Source organism: Juglans microcarpa x Juglans regia, chromosome 1D (genome assembly GCF_004785595.1).
Source record: "Juglans microcarpa x Juglans regia isolate MS1-56 chromosome 1D, Jm3101_v1.0, whole genome shotgun sequence".
Taxonomy (NCBI): Eukaryota; Viridiplantae; Streptophyta; class Magnoliopsida; order Fagales; family Juglandaceae; genus Juglans; species Juglans microcarpa x Juglans regia.
The window spans coordinates 41,132,048-41,153,443 of NC_054594.1; the positions used below are offsets into that span (position 1 = coordinate 41,132,048).

General features: G+C 37.1%; 2 protein-coding genes across 3 annotated transcripts in view; both read right to left on the reverse strand.

Annotated features, from left to right (window-relative positions):
• The window catches only part of LOC121260434 (transcription factor MYB1-like), a 29,022-nt gene extending 20,960 nt beyond the window's left edge, over nucleotides 1-8,062 (reverse strand). Inside the window, exons 1-3 of one of the 2 annotated variants that reach the window (XM_041162330.1) lie at nucleotides 7,797-8,062; nucleotides 7,493-7,622; nucleotides 6,768-7,321 (exon numbers count right to left, since the gene is read on the reverse strand). In XM_041162330.1, the coding sequence (XP_041018264.1) occupies nucleotides 6,820-7,321; nucleotides 7,493-7,622; nucleotides 7,797-7,932 (768 nt within the window). In that variant the 5' untranslated portion in view covers nucleotides 7,933-8,062 and the 3' untranslated portion in view covers nucleotides 6,768-6,819. Of the gene's footprint in view, nucleotides 1-6,767; nucleotides 7,322-7,492; nucleotides 7,623-7,796 lie in introns of those variants that run through there. The other variant, XM_041162305.1, reaches the window with a different exon arrangement.
• Nucleotides 8,063-10,486: 2,424 nt separating this feature from the next.
• Nucleotides 10,487-20,299, reverse strand: LOC121258674 (transcription initiation factor TFIID subunit 12b-like). The gene is given in 12 exon segments (XM_041160220.1): nucleotides 10,487-10,539; nucleotides 10,887-11,134; nucleotides 11,228-11,263; nucleotides 13,765-13,829; nucleotides 14,642-14,720; nucleotides 15,418-15,492; nucleotides 15,605-16,150; nucleotides 18,574-18,653; nucleotides 18,656-18,733; nucleotides 18,736-18,787; nucleotides 19,465-19,922; nucleotides 19,925-20,299. Coding segments are annotated over 11 exon segments (1,917 nt in total). The 5' UTR covers nucleotides 20,190-20,299; the 3' UTR covers nucleotides 10,487-10,539; nucleotides 10,887-10,951.
• Nucleotides 20,300-21,396: the final 1,097 nt, after the last annotated feature.

Below are 21,396 nucleotides of genomic sequence, written 5' to 3' on the forward strand. Positions count from 1 at the left end.
AAGAGAATTACTTTCTACCCATTTTCTTTTATTTTACTTTTTATCCTAAGAGAGATGAGAGAAAGAGTAAGAAGACAATGGAATTCAATGGCTAGTTCTATTTTAATTGGGGTGAGAGTAAGGTCCTCCATATGTGTCTATTAAAATGCTTCATCCTATTATGGGCTCAATGACTAAATGTTAATGCTAATTCATTATTTACAAATAAATGTAGCAATCTCTCACTTGGACAACATTACATTTAATCACAACATAAACACAAACAAGCATCCTAAAACCAAAAGTCTTGTTCAAAATGTGCCTTCAAGTATAAGCTAGTGAACGATACACCGACAGGGCATACGACACATGACCAATAATTGCAATAATATAACTCAGGCCGATGAGATGCAAGTGTAGTATGAAAATAACCAAAAGAGTGACAAACACTCATTTCCATAAGAAGCTCTAGAGACAAATCTAAATGTCTTTAAAGCAATAGGCCTTGTCCAAGATGCAGTTGCAACATCTAGTCTAGTGACTATACCGACAGGATATATGACACCAAACTTATACTCACAACCACTTAACTCAGGTATAGACTAAAATAGATTGTCTCTTGTAGGTAATCCGCCTTGTCCATAATGCACATGACTCAAGCATGAGACTAGTCGAAATGTCTCAATACATAACGTACGCCTTGTCTAGAATGCGCGTGACTCAGGCACGAGACTAATCAAAATGTATTAATACACAAATTTTGCCTTGTCCAATATGCGCGTGACCCAGACACAAGACTAATCAATATGTGTCAATACATAAAGTACGCTATGTTCAAAATGCGTGTGAGTCAGGCACGATATTAATCAAAATGTCTCAATACCCAAATTTTGCCTTGTCCAATATTCACGTGACCCAGACACGAGACTAATCAATGTCTCAATACATAAAGTACGCCCTATTCAAAATGCACGTAACTCAGGCATTCGTTGACATTATTATATTTAAAACAGAATATGAGCATAAACAATATAGTCAAACAGTCAATAATCACAGAACTCCCACTAACTAAATACAACAGAAGACTTTAACAATCACTAATGAGTCACATGCTTCTGAAATAGTTTTGGAGTTAAACCTTTAGTTAGTGGGTCAGCTAACATATGCTCTGCAGAAATATGCTCAACACAAATATAAGACTCGGCTATTTTTTCTCTAACAAACAAATATTTAATCTCAATATGCTTGGAGCAAGACGAGCTCCTAGTGTTTAGAGAGAAAGCAACTGCTGTAAAATTGTCACAAAATATATTCAGCGGCCTCGAAATGGTGTTCACAATATCTAACCTCAAGATAAAGTTCCGCAGCCATATAACTTGACATGTAGCCTCATAATAAGCTATATACTATGCCTCCATTATAGAGGAAGCGGTAAGTATCTGTTTGACACTTTCAAGAAACAGCTCCTCCTGCCATCATAAAAACATAACCAGAAGTGAATCTCTTCTCATTTGAACAACCCTTAAAATCGGCATCAGAATATCCAATTACATCAAGAATGTCAGATCGTTGATATGTAAGCACTGAATCTTTAGTGTCTTGCAAATATCTAAGTACTTTGTTTGCAACTTTCCAGTGAGCCAAACTAGAATTACTCAAGTATCTCCCAAGTACACTAACAACATAAGCAATATCAGGTCGTGTATATACTTGAGCATACATTAAACTACCCACAATTGACGAATAAGGAACCGTTTGCATTTGAGTCCTTTCACTATCGTCCTGAGGGCATTAAGACTTTGAAAATTTATCACATTTTACAATAAGTGATTTTCTATGAGAACAAAAATGTATATTAAACCTACTTAGAACTTGATCAATATAAGTTTTTTGAGACAATCCAAGAACGTCTCTAGATCTCTCACGAAAAAATCTGGATGCCCAAAATATAAGAGGCCTCACCAAGATCCCTCATATCAAAATGAGATGACAATATGCGTTTTGTCTCAAACAGAAGCTCAATGTCATTTGCGGCGAATAATATATCATTAACATAAAGAACAAGAAATATATACATATTCCCATTGACCCTCAAATATATGCATTGATCAACAAGATTCTCCTTAAAACCGCAAGAGGTAACAATTTCATCAAATTTTAGGTATCATTATCTTGATGTCTGCTTAAGCCCATAAATGGACTTCTTAAGCTTACACATTATGTGTTCCTTTCTTTCCACTTGGAAACCATCTGGTTGCATAATGTACACATCCATCCAACATGAAGATTGAGGACTATCAATGGCTTCTTTAAAAAAGGCTAGATCAAGAGACATATCAGTATTAAAGTCATGCTCTACAAATAGACAATATAATCATCTGAAATTGTTGGTCTACGAAGTCTCTGTGATCTCCTCAAAACAATATCATCAGTCACCACATCAACATCAACATCAACTATAGTGTCAACAATAGAGTCTTGGAAAATAGTACTGGTTCTCTCAGTCAATGATGGTGCAGCCACTGATAAAGGAGTAACTTGAACATGTATAACAACACGCTCCTTGCTAAATATAACTTCACGTGACGCGAAAGTCCCATTGTCACTAACATGCTAAAAAAAAATAGCTCAATCAAATTCAATAACTCTAGTAACATTTGAAGGGCAATAGAATCTAGAGTCTCTTGATCCTACACAATAGCCAACAAAATAACCAATAATGGTTTTAGAATCAAGTTTCTTCTACTAAGGATTATAATATCTTATTTCTGCTTTACAACCCCAAATATGAAAATGATGCAAACTAGGCCTCTTACCTAACCATAACTCATGAAGAGTTTTAGGAACCAACTTACTTGGTACTTGACTCAAAATATATGCAGCAGTTTTCAAAGCCTCACCCCATAAAAATTTAGGCAAAATGGAATGACTAAGTATACACCGCACTATATCCATAAGAGTACGATTTATTCTTTCTGCAATACTATTATGTCCAGAAGTTCTAGGCATTGTGTACTGAGTCATAAAAGATTGTAGCATTTCCATTTCCTAAATGAAAAACATATCCACATTTATCCAAAATAGAAACAGAGATAAGATTTCTTCTGATCGAAGGTATAAAAACAGTATCAGACAAGTTCAAAATATACTTAGAATCCAAAATAAGTCTGACTATACCAATATATTCAACTTTAACCTTCACCCTATTACTCATATTTATTACTAACTCTGTATCAATTGGTCTTCTGCGGTTCCTTAATTCCTGCAAATAATTTGTAGTATGTATGGTTGTAATAGTATCTAGCTACCAAATATCAAAAGACACATCGACTAGATTAGACTCAAAGCACACTAGTAGCGAACGTGTATATTTCTTGTCTAACCAAGCCTTAAATTTTCTACAATCAACCTTCTTATACCCAAACAAATTATAAAAGTTGCACATTTTCTTAAAACCTTGATTCTTAGGCCCATTTGGAACACTCACACTAGCTTGCTAAGTAGGTCTCCTAGATTTCTTCATCTTGTGGGAATTGTTATTATTACCCTTAAAGAATTTCTTCTTATTCTCTTTATCAACATTTACCATGGAAGCAGCATGAGACTTGGCCCTTTTTATCATCTCCTCTTCTTTAGTTACATTAGCAGTCATTTCACTCAAGCTCCATTCATCTTTCTGAGTATTATAAGTGGCATTGAGTGCATCAAATTGAGGAGGCAAAGATTCAAGCACTTGCCATACAAGAAAGTTATCTGCTAATTTAACTTTCATTCCTTTAAGTTTGTTAAAGAATTGAGTAAGTTTCATGATGTACTCTAGGACTCCACTAACCCCATCATAGATTGTGGTGGTAAGAAGTTTCATCAGAGTTCCATTTTTTACCTTATCAAACTTAGTAAATCTCTTCCCAACGGCATTAAGATATTCTTTAGCACTATCTGTATCAGCTATGCTTTGCCTGATAGACTTGTCAATAGTATACTTCATAATCATGAGACAAGTCCTATTAGAATACACCCACTGCTCATAACGAGTTTTTTAATCTATAGAACTTTCACTAGTGGGATCAATAGGCGCATCGACCCTCAAGGCGAAATCCAAATTCATAATAGCCAAATTAATAGTGAGAGACAAATACCAATCCTCATAATTGGTTCCTATTAGATTCTTGATGGGACAGAGAGACAAACAGAGTTGCATTGCCATAAGCTGAGCAAAATATAACAAAATTTATTATGTATGTGGAACAAGAAACATGCATCCATAAATGTTTCCATTAGGCAATCTTATATCCATACTAGAGTCTTATTCAAAATAGACTCTTATGCATTATACTAGAGCCCAAGATACATAAAAGGCTCTTACGCATGATAAAGTAAAATAATTAAATATAAGTACTTAAAATGACCCACTACCGAGAGAATAGGACTAGGCCACCAAGTGCCAAGCACTTAACTATTATCTTTATCGTCCTAAGCATCCTACCAAATAATGGTTTGCCGACGAGGCAAATTCACTATCAATATGGATCTTAGTATAATGTCATTAAGCGGAAGCATGATCAATATGACAACTCTGATAATTTATCATGAGTAGTCCCATGAGAGGTGGGTACATAGCCACTCCAAACCATCGGAATTACAACAAAATGACATAACCCACATAAACAAAATATCTATTTATCTCAAAAGGGATTATTTATTCATTTTTTCCATTAACAAATATGGAGCAATATCACAAAATTCATAAACACATAAAAGGAGGAATTTTGCAATACAAGATTGTATCAAAACAGCCAATCATTAATGAAAACCATAAACTCTGGTCAATGCTCAAAGTTTAAACAATTATCCAATGAAAAACCCCCTCATGTGAAATGGATTAAGGGCAAAATCACCTAATGTGAAATAGAATAAGGACACAATCACCTCATATGAAATAGAATAAGGACACAATCACCTCATGTGAAATAGAATAAGGACATAATCACCTCATGTGAAATAGAAAGCAGTGATTTACAAAATGCCCTTAAGAAATCTCCACCCAAATGCCGACAAAGATCCAAATAGAAAAATAGAAGCTTTTCAATAATGGAGACAAGCATGGACTATTGAAAATTCATGCCTTTCTCCTCGAAACAGCAAATCACAAATCCAACAGCGAACAAAAAATAAAAAATAAAAGAACACAGCCATAAAAAATAAGAAGGTAGCTCTGATACCAATTATTAAAATCACAAGATGTGATAATATCTTCCCATAATCAAAGCATGTGTTCAATAAAATTGAGAGTTCATACCTCCCATAGCTTGTGATGGATTTTTAATGGAGCTTTAGGGTTCATGAAAAAGAGAGGAAAAACTTCATGCTATGGAGAGAACTATTTTCTACATCTTTTCTTTTATTTTACTTCTTATCCTAAGAGAGATGAGAGAAAGAGTAAGAAGACAATAGAACTCAATGGGCTAGTTATATTTTAAGTGGAGTGAGAGTAGGGGCCTCCATATGTGTCTATTAAAATAGTTCATCCTATTATGGGCCCAATGACTAAATCTTAATGCTAGTCCACTATTTACAAATAAATACAACACCGAGTCCATACCAAAGGCCCTCCACGCATCAACCCCCTATATGGACTGTGTAAAAGATAATAGGCCTTGGGCCCAAGCAAGAAGAAGCCCAAGGCCTGAGCCTAGAGAGAGACAGGTCTAAGGTAACGGGGTGCTGACATTCCTAATGCATGCCACCTTGTACACGCATGTAATGATACGGCCACGTTGTCAAAAGGCAAGTACACACACTGGTAGAGGTCATTGTAAGGCAACTTGCCCCCAATAGTGTGCATAATGCGACCCCTTGCCATTGACAAAAGCACACTGGATCAGCGATGCCCACACTCGCCTCGAGAACATAACCCATGTCTCTCTAACATAGGATACGAGAGACCACCTCGACTAGTAGTATAAAAGACAACCACCAGGTCAGAATTACGATTATGCTCTCTTGTTTATTGAAATTCTCCAGAAAATTAGAAGAATAATATTGACTTAAGCATCGAAAGTTACCCATAATCCCGAGCCACCACTCTATTTGTGTTGCATGTTGTTGAGCCTAGTCCGAGAAATCAATATCATCTGTTTTCTATTTTTTTGGGTGAGTTCCATTAAACAAATTAGACAATAGTCCGAGAATATAATTAAGCTCCATGAGGCGGCAAAAAAGTGATATGATCATGTACGTACATACATACTTTTGTCCTGTGTAGCATATTATATATACTTAAACATAATTTTAAGAAAGTCCCATAGACGTTGAATTTCACATGGGTTAATTATTTTTATCTGTCCCATTTAAAAAATGTAGAACCTACTAATAAAAAACTACTTTTACTTATATCTAATAGTACTTGTTTTGGTCCGACTTAAAAAGTATTTATACTTTTACTTAAGGCCGTTGATTTAGACGACCTTTGTTCAACTCAAACGTACTCAATCGAAGGAGCCATGCATTGGATTCAAAATACGAACATGCACGCTGCCTAGCTATCTAATTCAGAAACCAAGAAGTTCTGAGCGGATGTCCCGATCGATCAAAATCTTGATCTTTGTGACAAGTAGTTTTTAAGAGGATCCAAGTATGTATATATATATATATATATATATATATATATATATATATATATATAACGCATAAGATTACCGCGTACTCATGCATGCAATAGCTAGCTAGCTATATATAATACATATTATTAATACAATAATAATGCAGCAACACGTACAAAGACATAATTACACAAACAAGATTAACAGTACAGCTGTAAAGCACATCGATCTAGTAGTACTACAGCATCAAATTAACACCCTCATTTTCAAAACAACATAGCTGCGAGAAATCCATATTGAGAAAATCCGAAAGGAAGATTTCATCCATCTCAAAATCCATCATGAAGTTGGGCGGATTATTTTCCTCCAAAATGAATCTTGAAAACTCAACTGGTTCATGAAGACGGCCTAAAGATTCAACCACTGGTTTACTGTCAAGTTGATCCTCATCATGAACTTCTTCTTGCCCCGAGGCTAGGACAACTTTGGTGCACCTAGTTCCCTCGGTACAGATTACATCTGATGAGCCTGTATTTGCTTCAGTTGGTTTTCCAGCTGACCCTAATTCTGGACCCAGATTTGACTCTTCTTGCGCTTGTTTTGACGGTGTCCGTTCAGAGGCAGGGTACTTAGGGTGATGATCTTGGACTTTCTTTCCATTATTAATGTACTTGGTGTTCCAGTAGTTCTTGATTTCATTGCCTGTTCGGCCTGGAAGTCGCCCTGCTATCAGACTCCATCTGCAATCAGCAACACATGATGATTCTCATCAACATCCTGCTGTAAAGATTTGTTGAACTTAAGTTGTACTGACGTGTGCTAATTGATGAATTTGCAATTCTCTGAAATATTGGATCAACTCGATCGGTAAAATAAATAAATAAATAAACGAGGTACGTAAAAGGACGGACCTATTCCCCAATAGATTGTGAAGCCTAATAATGAGCTCCTCTTCGTCACTGGTTATGTTGCCTTTCTTAATATCAGGTCGAAGATAATTTATCCATCTTAGTCGGCAACTCTTTCCACATCTCTTAAGCCCTGAAAACCCCATTAAAAAAATATACGGTTTTCTTTCTTGCATGAGTGTACCACTATAATGGAAAAGAAAAAGAAAACGTACACTCGTAATTTATATATATATATATATATATATATATATTGTTCTCATGACATATAATTCATAGAAATTAAGCTAGCTGTCTATATAATAACCTGCTCTTTTGGGAAGGTCTCTCCATTTTCCTTGACCATGCATTGTGATATATGCTGTTAGTATGTTGTCTTCCGTAGCTGTCCATGCTCCCCTATTCAAGCCCTCCTTTGAACAAGCAGCTGGATTCCTTCCCATCTGAGACTAGTCCCAGCCCCAAAAATCCCCGCCCTGATTTCTTTCTTAATTTATCTCCAGTGGTTTACTCTGGTCCGTGACTCGGTGAGAGAGAGTACTCATGAGCTCTATGCTTGAAGATGGGGATTCATGTTGATGTTCTTATTTATATTAGTGCTACGCAGAAGGCCGGTTGAGACGTTATAGCATTAGCAGTGACCTACTCAATCTTTAGCAAATTTTGATTAGGAAATTTATTTTTATAAATTTAGTTAGCCATGTACTTTTCATTCACAGTGGTTTAGCTTCTTTATTTTATTATTAATTTTCACATATTTTTTTACCATTAATTACTTTTCACTTTATATACTTTTTACTACTATTCAATATTTTATTATTACTTTTTCATTAGTTTTTCATTACTATTTATAAACATTCTCAACACTTCTCAGATATTCTCATTACTCAAACCCTGATCTATTCTATTAAAATATTGATTTTCTCCTTTTTATTTATTTTAATTCTAATTATAATTAAAATATTTATTCGTTATAATTAAAGTACACATTAATTTATATTATTCTTGTATGGTTCTTAAAACACACAATCATACCTTATGAATCTATGATATCTGCGACATCAATGCATTGATCTCATCTCTCGGTGGGTCAAAAAGAAGGGCTCATACAGATCATTTTATATTATTGCTCAAAAAGCTTCTTTCACAGAGTTCAAATAATCCAATTTCAAAAAAAAAAAAAAAAAAAAAGGCTCCAGGAGATGTGTTTCCGACGGTCATGGCCAGTGAAAAAAAAGCATCTGGACTATGCTCCAGGAGATGTGTTTTGTGATTTGGTGTGCTTCGCGCGTTTCTGAACAGACTATAAAAAAGGATAATATATAGGAACCCAGATTTATAAGTCCATCGATGGTTGCACGTTAATTAGGGGACCATCCTCTTGGAGTTTTGCCTACGATTTGTACTTTATATTATCCTTAACACAAATCTCTAAAAAATAAGTGTGGGGGTGTAGCTGTGCTTTCGTACTATATATATTAATTCATGTGTGATGATCATAGCTCCAAATACCTTTAACCTTTACCTCTATTTTTATTTCGAGCTAACTTTCTCACACACTCTCTTGAAAGTTTGTTGAATTAAATCCAAGGAAAAAAGTACTAATGCCCCAAAAAAATGTTTCGATCGATCGATCGATCGATCGGCCGGCTATATATATTGATCCTAATAATTATAGCGTATATCTAAAGTCACGTGGTGTGCCAATGAACTTTGAGGCAATTGATCATTTTAAATTAAAATAATGATATCCACATAACACATTTCACAACATATTTCACAACACATGTTTAAAAGTGAAGGTATTTTTGTAAAATAATGCTATTTTTATAAAAGTATTTTTCTAAACTACCTTTCATTTTAAAATATAGTTGTGTAATGTGTTGTGAAAAGTGACGTGTGTTTATCATTTTTCTTTAAAAATTAATATTCTGACTTGACTAAGGAGAAGATTCTTTAAAAATTTACGGTCCTTTTTCCAAGGATCCTGATCATAGATCTTAATTTGCCATTAACATTGGAGGACATGCATCACGCAAGCTAGCTAGGAGCAAGTTTCGTGGTCAGATCTCATCGATCAAAGATATCTATATGTGTGTGTGTGTGGCTGTGGGTTTGTGTCTCTTTTTGTTCTCATTTTTCTTTGGATGCAGTATATGTACGTGGGAAATGTTTATTTAAAAGGAATACATAAAAATAAACTAATTAAATGACGTGCCTTAGAAAAATACGTTAGATTATAAAACTATTTTTATTATAAAATAAATCTAATATATTATATAAAATCATATCTATTGATTTACTTTTAATGAGTGTAACACTTCAGATATGTGTGTATACATATACTCCCCATTGTTTTTTTGTTCACGGATTGATCTCTCTGCTCTAGGATTCAGTTGTTAAGAACACGTTTTAATTGAGTGGGTTTTGTTAAACATTTTTGGATCGATTGTTGGAAAATTGATCCAAGAAATCAAACTCCAAAACATTTTTGCATGCCCCAAGTTTTCTAGACTAGAAAGCCGACAGCTCTTCAAGCCAAAAGGGATCGATCAATAATATATATGACATGTGCCTTCTGATGGTTAAAAGTTGCTCGAGTCAGTAAAAGAACCAAACGCAAGCATTTATCCGTAAGAACACAAAACCTATCTAACCACCGTCCTCTTTCTTTTTTTCTTTAGGAAAAACAAAAACAAAACAAAGCCCTTCTAACCACGACTCAGTTGCAACTTGCAAATTAAGCTACAAAATAGATTCGAGTCCAAAACATAAGAAAATCCCGTCTCTAATAATCAATCAATGGAGTAGAAGACGACCAAGCAAACCCAAGTCCCCCCTCCCATCTCTTTAATGCCGTTGGTAATCGAGCTTCATGGAGGAGGGCACTGCCCCATCGTATGGGCGATGATTTGTCATCTCAACCCTATAATCGTAAATATAGAAGATGGTCACTGCTGCGATCGATCTCTTCCACCTAACGTTCATGTTTTTTTATAGTTGCTACGTAATTACAGTTATTTGCTATCGGCAATCTGTATTCTTCCAACCTGTGAGACAGCAGCAATTAAAATAGTAAATTTAGCTGGACAGGAAAGGATTGTAAAATGCATACTAGAAAAATAAAAAAAACCATCAAAGTTTCAAACACAAGATGGTAGTTTAACACTAATCAAGAAAATACTCGCTCGGAAGCATTCTTGTGGCCATGTAGCACCATACCACCATCCTGACTTCTCGACAATGCATCATCTTAACAAATAACATAAATCATGCAACAAATTACGATATGGGTCCCTTTAACCTACATGCACAACGTGCAACCTCAGGTCCTATATAAAACTGTCATGCAACCATAGGCAATATGTTCAGTGTCTGAAGGCTGAGGAAAACTTACCAACGGTGTTCATGAAGTCATCCTCAGCCAGCATGAAGATCAAATAAGAATTCAGAGTACATGTGTTAAAACCGTGTCATCTGCTGTAGCATTTGGGGACCAGTAGATTGGGAAACCAACTGCTCTGGACTAATGGAAGGTCGTACCAAGTAGTTGGCACCAACTGGATTAGTCAGTCCCTGTCTTATCATCTCTTTAGCATTACTTGTATTTGTTTCAGGGTGCGGGGATTCCATTAATGTGCGAATCTGACCAAGTTGTTAACATAAAAAGACAAGGTATTATTGCCAAATAGAAGAATAATTTAGATCCAACATAGGTACAGATATTAAGGAACTTACAACATCAAGACGCTTCTTGTGGAGATCAGTTGACAGCTGCAAGATTTAAGCTCAAGGAATCAAAAAATGTTTTTGAATTGTTAATTATTTCAAGAATAATGGAGCAGAATTAGATTGGGTGAAGATGGTATTCTAGTTAGATTGGATATGGAAAAGGCATATGATCATGTCAACTGGAAGTTTCTATTATACTTGGGAGATATGATTTTGGGGAGAAGTGGTGTTTGTGGATCAACCATTGTATTTCGACAGTTAGATTCTCTATTTTGGTGAATGGCGCCCCGGCTGGTTTTTTTAATAGTTCCCATGGCTTGAGACAAGGGGATCCTTTGTCTCTTTGCTTTTTATTCTTGTTATGGATCCTTGAGTATAATGATATAAGCTGCGGTGGATGGTAGATTCTTATCGGGATTTTTGGTGGGAGATGAGGCTCGGGCAGTACAAAAGTATCATTCCTTTTGCAGACGACACTTTAATTTTCAGCGAGACCGATCAAGATCATCTTCGGTCTTTGAGAGCCCTTCGGCTTTGTTTTCAAGCTGTTTCTGGCCTTAAAATTAATTTATATAAGTCTGAAATTGTTCCAGTGGGCTCTGTTCTATATATTTTGGATTTGGCTAACATCTTGGGGTGTAAGGTATCTTCTTTACCTTTGAGATATCTAGGTCTTCCATTTGGTGCTCCTCACAAATCTTTAATGATTTGGGATGGTGTGATTGAGAAGATTGAGAGGTTAGCTGATTGGAAAAAGCTATATTTATCTAAAGATAAGGAGTACATTGTCTAATCTTCCTACATATTTCCTCTCTCTTTTTCCTATGCCAGCAGGGGTGGCAAATAGAATTGGGAGGATCTTTCGGAATTTTCTGTGGGGAAGTAATGGGGAGGAAAGAAAGTTTCACTTGGTTAGTTGGAAGAAGGTGTGTTCACCGGTTTCTTGTGTGGAGGAGGATTGGGGTGCGAAATTTGAGGTTCTTTAACAAAGCTCTTCTTGGAAAATGGCTTTGGAGGTATCATCTTGAGAGGCATGCACTATGGAGAAATATTGATGATGTTAAATATGGTAGGATGTGGGGGGTTGGTGTTCTAATGAAGTTAGAGGAGTGTATGGGGTGGGGTTGTGGAAGTCTATCCAGATGGGTTGGGGGAATTTGTTAATCATGTTAAATATAAGGTGGGGGATGGGACAAGGATTAGTTTTTGGCATGATATATGGTGTGGGGATTCAGCTCTTAAGAATGTTTATCCCTCCCTATTTAGGATTGCTTGAGATCAAGACGCTACAGTGGCTGATTCCTTTATTTTTTTTAAATATTAATTTTCAGTGGAATGTCAATTTTATTAGATCTGTGCAATGATTGGGAAGTGAATGTAGTCTCTAATTTTTTTGGAAGATTATATGATAAGAAGATTGTTCAAGCAGGGGAGAATAGTCTGTGGTGGATTCATTCTGGAAATTCCAGATTTGCGGTTAGCTCCTTATATAAGGCGTTAACCTGTCATTGTGTCAATAAATACCCCTGGAAATGCATTTGGAGATCTAAGGTACCTAGTAAGGTGGCATTTTTCTGCCGGTTGGTGTCTCTTTGAAAAATTTTGACCACGTATAATTTGAGAAAGCGCAAATTATTTGTCGTGGATTGGAGCTACATGTGTAAGAAAGATGGTGAATCTATTGACTATTTATTTCTTCATTGTGAGGTGGCTAAGATTTTGGGGGATGAGATTTTTGGTAGGACGGTTATTGCTTGGGTGATGCCTAAGCAAGTGGTGGATCTTTTTGCATGTTGGCAAGGTTTTAAGGGGAGACATCGTATTGTTGCCATGCGGAAGATGATCCCTTTGTGTTTGATGTGGTGCTTATGGTTGGAAAGGAATGGGCGGTGCTTTGAAGATAGAGAATACTCGATGGGTGAACTTAGGGAGTTTTTCTTTAGTACTTTGTGTATTTGGGCTAAGGCTCTTGTATTGAATGGAGATAATCTTCATGATTTCCTTTTAGCATTTTCTAGTTCCTAGCTTGTATTTAGGTATTTTCTCTTGTATACTTCATGTGTACTTGGGCTATGCCTATTTACTTGGCGATAAAATTTTCTATTTACTTATTAAAAAAAAAGAATAATGAAGACGTAAGTGTACAATGACATGCTTCTAAGGCTAATCTGCAATGAACATTCATTTTGGTAAGAGAGTTCTTATTAAAAGATCCTGGGTTTTATCTTTAAATAGTTCTTTAATACAATTACACCCAATTTGTCACACCAAGTTGTGCATAACATCTTTTTTTGAGCAAGAAGGCGCTATGCGAGTACACATGGTATATACAGTAGATACACTTTTTTTTTTTTGGATAAGTATATACAGTAGATACACCTAGTTAGAAAGAGCAAAAAGATCAATAAAGTCCTGAAAACTCAAGCTGGAAGAACATATGTATGCTGTCATCCAATGAGAAGAGAACTAAAAAAGGAATCCTTTAACTCCCCCATCATCTTATCACAATCTGACAAAAACAAAAACAAATGTAATATGCTTACAGGTTTGCTTTGGTACTTCCGCTCTTCACTTGAATATCCTGGTACGTTCAAATGCCAATTCTTCTCTGAACAATATTTCCGTCAGTTAAAGTTATTAAGGTCCTATTTTCTCTACTAAAAAGGATATAAAGAAAACAGTGAATCAATGCTATTTTTTTTTATAAGTATGAATCAGTGCAGTTTAAGTGCAAACCCGTATCATCAATAAATTAAGTCCCAAGTGGATATGCTATACTTTCAATCCATGCATTTCGTGTTTGTTTGAAGTTTGCTCCCATAGATATTGCAAACATACCCCTGAGATCAATCTCAGAAGCCCCCCTATTTAGTCTTTGTTAATCACACCATAGACCAGGTGAAAAAATAAAACTTATATAAGCCGTATCTTCCTTTGCACTATATGTTAACTCAACACAAATGAAAAGACAAACAGGTATACAGATGGTGCAAAAGGTGGAGAATCATTCACCATCCATCTTCGTCTGCGGTGCTGACATACCAAAGGCTTTGAAAACTGAGAAATTGTTATCTGTTGTGTATTCAAGTAGGAATTTTCTATTGATAAGTAAGAAGGTATTTTCTATGTAATTTTTGTCAACAAAAGCAGTATTCAACAACAAAGTTTAAATCGGTTCAACCCAAAATCACAGTAGTAAACGAATGTGGAATTTGACAACAGTAGTAAAAAAAAATCAATTTCCAGAATCAGGAACTTTCCAGACGAGCTTTTGCAAATCATATGAGATTATTTTTGCGAAAATTCAGCCAGTCAGAGAAACTAACAAAATCAGTGATGAAATTGTTGCGACACTCAACCATTATGTTATACGTATTATTATAAATCAGCTGATGACATATGTTGTAGTTCAGTACAAACCTAGGTGTAGTAGTAAATCCTTGGACTCTAAAGTTGATGATTTCCGATGTTTTGCCAAACTGCACGCGAATGTAGTCACCTGCAAATAGATACAACTTGCTTTCTGTAAGACCACCATAATCTCACCTAAAGCACAAATATCATTAACCACAACTGTCATTACAGAGTAAAGGATACAAGGTATATGGATGAGAGTGGCAAAACTTCAAACACAGTTCTATAGGTTAATCCCAACTCCAGATGATTTCCTTAAAGCAGAAAACAAAAAGATCTCAAATATCCTACTGTAATATTAAGACAATTAAATCAATCCAACCGGATAAATTCAAACTTGAGATACAAATGAAGGAGCTAGACTTATTTCTGTACTTTGCGGTTCATTGTGAGATGTTAGACGTTTTTTATACATCACAATTACCTTAATTCCAACTACATCCATGGTAACCATTCAAACTCAAACATGAAGTTCAAACTAGGATTTTTAGGTTTGTAAGTACAGAATATGTGCTCTAACTTCTAAGATAAGTATTTCTTTTGATAAGGAGATGATCAAAAAATTTTGATTACCAACTTATAAAAAAAAATTATCTTAGAGCACAGAATCTGGCAGACTTTTTTTTTATAAGTAGAATCTGGCAGAGACTTAAAAGGGCGATCTGGCAGAAATTTGAAGAAAAATTAGTTTGAGAGGGGGGGTCTGTTTGGACTTGTAGACAGACATGCACGTGCATCTTAAAAAATTATATTTGATAAATAGCAGCAGTAGAGAGCCTCACAGAATCAATGAAGTCATCAGCAATCTCTAAAAGAAGATCTTGAACTTCAGGGTCCAGCTTTCCCTGTGAATCGACCTGAGCACAATCCCAGGCGAAAAATATATCATTAGAGTGATGAAAAGCAAGAAAGAAAAACTGACATCTTTGGATATGAACAGGATAAACAGAGTGGACATGCAGTAAGGACCTGTGAAACCAAATCCTGTATTTTTCTTTTCCCAAGAAGTTGATTGGTCGCTTCTGTTCCTTGGCTGGAACTCCCCCCTGGTGTCGTTGTACCAGATGCAGTAGCATCTGGTTGTGATCCTGTCAAACTAAGTGATTTCTGGCCTGTGGGTCCAGGCACCCTGGGAGAATACTGCTGCTGCTGATGCAAAGGCAGTTGTTGCAATTGTTGTTGTACAGGTGGTTGTAGTTGCTGTTGTTGTTGCTGCTGCTGCTGCTGATGTAGCTGTGAATGCCCCATTGGTTGCTGCTGCTGTACCAGCTGGGATAGTTGCTGTTGATTCAAGGCCATCGAGTTTTGCTGCAACTGCTGCTGAATGAGGGCCTGCTGCCTCTGATGTTGAAGACGGAGTGAAGCTGAACCAGTGCCAGAGATTGGTGGCATTGACTTCAACCACTGTTGCTGTGATAAAGAGTTTTGTATCATGGCTGGCTGTCCATTCTGAGACAAACCAGATAACTGAGAGTTCATAAATGCCAGCGATGACGTCCTGGGTAAGCTTTGAATCTGCAAGTTTGTAAAGTTAGAGTGAATGTCATGATCATGGATAAAATTTTAAATGCAAAACATGCAAATAGAACCCAGCAAAACAGCATCGCATAAGATTGTGAAGCCTGAGAAATATTCTATACAGCTGTGTCCATCAAGTATAACAATGACATCAATGACAATTTAAAAAAAAAATACGACTAACTGAAAAAGGTACATAATACAATGACTTGTCTGCAACGGACTTCCAAATCGAGTGGAGGATTGGGAGTGCGCAATATGGCTATGGAGGTATCACGTGGAAGGAAGTCGTAAATTCTAGACATGGTGGTGCTTGGGGGGGTTGGTGCACTAAAGAAGTGAGGAGGCGGGGGGGAGGTATGGTGTGGGTTTGTGGAGATATATAAGGGGGGGATGGCAATGCTTTGAAAACAATATTTGATTTGTGGTTGGACAGGGTACTCGCATTAGGTTTTGGCATGATGTCTAGTGTGGAGAGCGTTCTCTGGAGAGGGCCTTCCCAGCTCTCTATAACATTGCGGCTAATAGGGAGGCTTCGGTGGCGGATCTGCTTGTGTTTGCCCAAGGCTCTTATCAGTGGAATATTTTATTCACTCGGGATAACCATGATTGGGAATTGTCTACCGTTTCAGAATTTTTTAGTTTGATATACTCATCAGGAAGACTAACAGCACATGGTGATAGGTTACAATGGAGGTGCAGGGGCAGCAAGAAGTTCTCAGTCAAGACATATTATAAAGTTCTGGCATCACAAGGTAATGTACATTTCCCATGGAAAAGTATATGGAGGTCTTGCGCACCTTCCAAAGTGGCTTTTTTTGTGTGGACTGCAGTACTTGGAAAAATTCTAACCATGGATAATGTAAGGACGAGGGGCCTCATTGTGATGAATTGGTATTGTTTGTGCAAAAAACATGGAGAATCAGTGGACCATCTATTATTGCATTGTGAGATGACGAGAGAGTTGTGGAACGGGATATTTAGTAGAGTGAATGTCGCGTGGATTATGCCGGCAAAGGTGGCTGACCTGCTTGCTTGTTGGAAGGGTCTACAAGGTTGTTCTCAAGTAGCAGCAGCTTGGAAGATGATTCCGTTATGCATTATGTGGTGTACTTGGATGGAAAGGAATGCACGGTGCTTTGAAGATAGGGAGCACACAATGGCGGAGCTTCAGAATTTTTTCATACACACTTTACTCCTATGGTTTTCGGCCATTGTTCTTAATGGAAATAGTGTACATGAGTTCTTGTCTCTAATTTAGCGTTTTGAGAATGTATTTAGGTGTTTTCTATTGTATACTCCCTATGTACATGGGTTATGCCTATACTCATTCATATTAATGAAACTTACTTTTTACTAATAAAAAAAAAAGGGTGACTTCCAAATACTCCTAAGGTGTTATAACATGATTTTACTCAATTAACATCGTTCATGAGATTATATTTAGGGAATGTTTGGAAATAATTTCCATCTCACCCCATCTCATCTCATCTCATCTCATCTCATCTCATTCTCAAACATCATTCAAGCACAGACTTTCAAACTAATCATTACAACTTTTTCAAACTAATAATTACAACTTTTCCAAGCTTTCAAACAAAAAATAAAAAACAATTCAACTTTTCAAATCCCAAAACAAAAATAATATTAAAAAGATTATATTCTAACAATATTTTAACTTTATAATATTTTTTATTCAACTTTTTTTCTCTCCTTTCCCATAACTCAATAAATACTTAACTCAAACAATCTCACTACCATTCACAAAATTCTCATCCTATCTCATTCTCCAAGCATCCCCTTAGTATCAAGGGGACCAAAAGCAAATTTCCCAATTAAAGAGTTAGTGATTCAGAACTTATAAAAAAAAAAAAAAGAGTTAGTGATTCAGTTCCCAATTCCACTCTTGGAAAATCTCCAGAATGTTGTTGAATTTGGAGCCACTAAGGAGAAAGTCAACCACAACATGATGCTTGACCCCAACTATTGCAGAAACCCTCAAAGTGTATCCAAGAAGTGTTGGATTGTGTTCTTTAGTTTAATTTTCAAACTATGATGCTGTCTCGCTTCTGAAGTTCAGATTACAAATAATTCCAAATATCTCTCAGATTCAATAAAGTATGTGCCTTTAGCTATAGAAAAAAACTATAACATCTATATCCCACAAAGGAAACTTAATTTTTTTTCAGTAAAAATAAACTTTATTAATGAGAAGAGGCATAGCCCAAGTACACGAGACATATACAAGAGCAACACCCATGTGTGATTGTCTAAAGACATAGAAACTTAAATTTATAACATGAGAAAAATGGACAACTACATATATCAACATATAGATGAAGAGAAAAAAAATTGTAAGTGTATAACCATCACTAGTTAACCTAATTCGGCAACTGAATATAAATTAGGCAACAGTATACCTGTGCAGAGTTGAGAGAACTTTGCTGCTGCAACTGTTGTCTCATCTGACCCTGGTTAATTCGCTGGGCATAACTGGGGGCCCACTCGCTCTTATTTGCGAGCTCAAATTAAGTGGGCCCATCATCCCCATTGCTTGCATTCCTTGTAAAGCTTGACCAGTTGGTTACCTTGATGAAATTGAGTCCCTTGGACCAGTCCAGCTTTCTGCCTTGGCTGCATCCAATATTTCACATTTTTTCTTAAACAGAAATGATTTTCAATTGAAAAATGCAAGGGGTTCAATTGCCATGTACCGTATGCTTGAAAATAACCAAGCAGGATATTAATACAAAATTTAATATTGTAACATATATTTCGTTAATTGTGTTCCTAACGTAATCGAGTCTACTTCACTATACAATTAGGTAACATTTCGTAGGAAGTGCTTGGTGTCCAGGGAATTCAAATTCATTGGATAATCATAAACATTTCTAATAGTTCACTGTTAAGCGCAAGAATAACATAGTTGTGCAAAAAGGCGTTTTCCCCGCTTCGCCCAAATGGACTATTTGCTAAGGTGCCATCCATGAACAATTCCAAATCTTCTTTACCAGCTTCTAAAGACTAAAACCGACTCAAAGAAGTGCTTGGAATTCCAATGAAATAATCATAAACATTTCTAATAGTTCACTGTACAGCGCAAGAATAACATAGTTGTGCAAAAAGGCATTTTCCCCGCTTCGCTCAAATGGACCATTTGCTAAGGTGCCATCCATGAACAATTCCAAATCTCATTTACCAGCTTCTAAAGATTAAAACCGACTCAAATTTTTACCTTCCAAGACAAGCAAAAAGCACGTAAAAATGCTATGTAGACGACAATAGAGTTAAACGAGAATCCAATTTCTTACCGATGCTAGCAACTGGGATTGCAGATTGAACTGCGCAGCAGCCACGGCGGCGGCTGCGCCTGACAACATGGGCAGGTGGCCGCTCTGCCCGATCAGCGCTGAACGGGATAAGTTCCCACCAGTACCCAATGGCTGCTGATTTTGCTGCTGAATCCCACCAGACCCACCAAAATTCACATTCCCATAAATCCCCTGCTGTTGCTGTTGCTGTTGCTGCTGCTGCTGCCTCATAACCCCCAACTGTTGAATTTGATTCAACCGCGACATGGACGATGAGCGTTGGATGCTTTGCTGGATTTGATAATTCGACATGGCGGTGACATTCTGGGTCAAACTCTGCTGTTGCTGAGATTGCTGCTGTTGGGATTGTTGCTGCTGCTGCTGTTGTTGTTGCAGCTTCAGTTGTTGGTAATCTAATCCAACGGCTGGGGTGAGCTGCTGATGTTGTTGCGGTTGTGGTTGGGGAGAGGGATTTGTGGAGGGGAGGAGATATGGTCAAGGGAAGGGGAGTGGGAGTGTGAAAGGGGAGAAGGTGAAGGGATTGGTGGTGGATTCGATGAAGAATTTGATGGATTTTGAGCAATTCCGGAATTTGTGGGCGTGGGCGTAGGCGCTTGTGTTGCTATTGTCGTTGGTGCTGGTGGTGTCGCTGTTGTTGGGTCAATGGGGTTTGCGGGTTGGAGGGGTTTTGGAGACGATGCTGCTGCGGCCGCACTTTCTGCCATTTCTTCTGAGAAATTGGGTTAATGGGTCTCTGTACTTTTCTTCTGCCTAATTCATATTTCAGGTTCTGAAATCTGATATCTGAGAGGGGCGGAGGGGAAAAGGATCGAAGCCGAAGAAAACTGAGAAGGACGGGAGAGGGGGTTGAATCTAGGCCGTACACGTCAGAAAATGGAAGGCCGGAGGATGATTCACACGTGTACTTCTTGGCTACGAAAGCCGTAAGCGTCAACATAAATTTGGGTGGACTGGATCGAGTAGTGATACGGTGAGAGGGGCCCGTTTTACTTTTCGTGAGCTTTTATTTTATCCATTTTATTGAATTTAATATTTTTCCTTTCCCCTTTTTCCATTTTATTTTTCTTTGTTCTTTTATTCGTTCCACTTGTATTAGAAAAAGAGATTATTATATATTTTATTTTCGAACCTTATTTTTAAAATAAGGCCAAACAGCTAAGCAAATAACATAAAAGTAATAACTAATAGAAATGTGCCGGATGTGGTAGGGCTAGGACATGACAAATAGTATCCCAACTTTTTTTCAACTTTTTTTTTTTCTAAGCAAGCAAGTATATTTCATTAGAAAAGATGATACAAGAAAAAAGGGTAGGGTTCTCCAATAAACATCCTAGAACAATAACAACAGTGCAAAGTGGTGGATAAAAAAAAAAAAAAAAAAAAGGTTTTTAAGACTAATTTCTTAGTCTTCACCCATATCATATGAAGAGGACACCGTCTTAAAAGACGGAAATAAGCTGTTCGCAAAAAATTACGAACAATGGAACCACAGCTGGAAACGGTGGAACCTTTGCTAAAAGCGATGAGAGTGGCAGGTACATTGTTACTTGTTGCCTTGAGATAATTTTTGGAGAGATCTGTAGTCCATTCTTCGGGATCACGGTTTAGGGAAAGGGATAATATAGTGAAAAATCAGGCATCGAGTGGACTGATATGCGGCCAGTGATCATCTGCATTCCTGCGGGCCTGTGATGGCGAGTGAGAGCCACGCGCCGGTGGGATGGAGACAGGGTAGCCTAGATCTGGAAGATATTGACGAGACGAAGCTGCTGGTACGACGCGTGTAGTCGTCAGAAGCGTTGTTACGTGGTTGCGCGTGAGGAACACGCACGGAAACAAGCTGCGCGTGAGGGCCACACACCGAGCTTTTTGGTGCGACTCCGCTCTGTCCCAGTAGATCGGCGGCTCTAA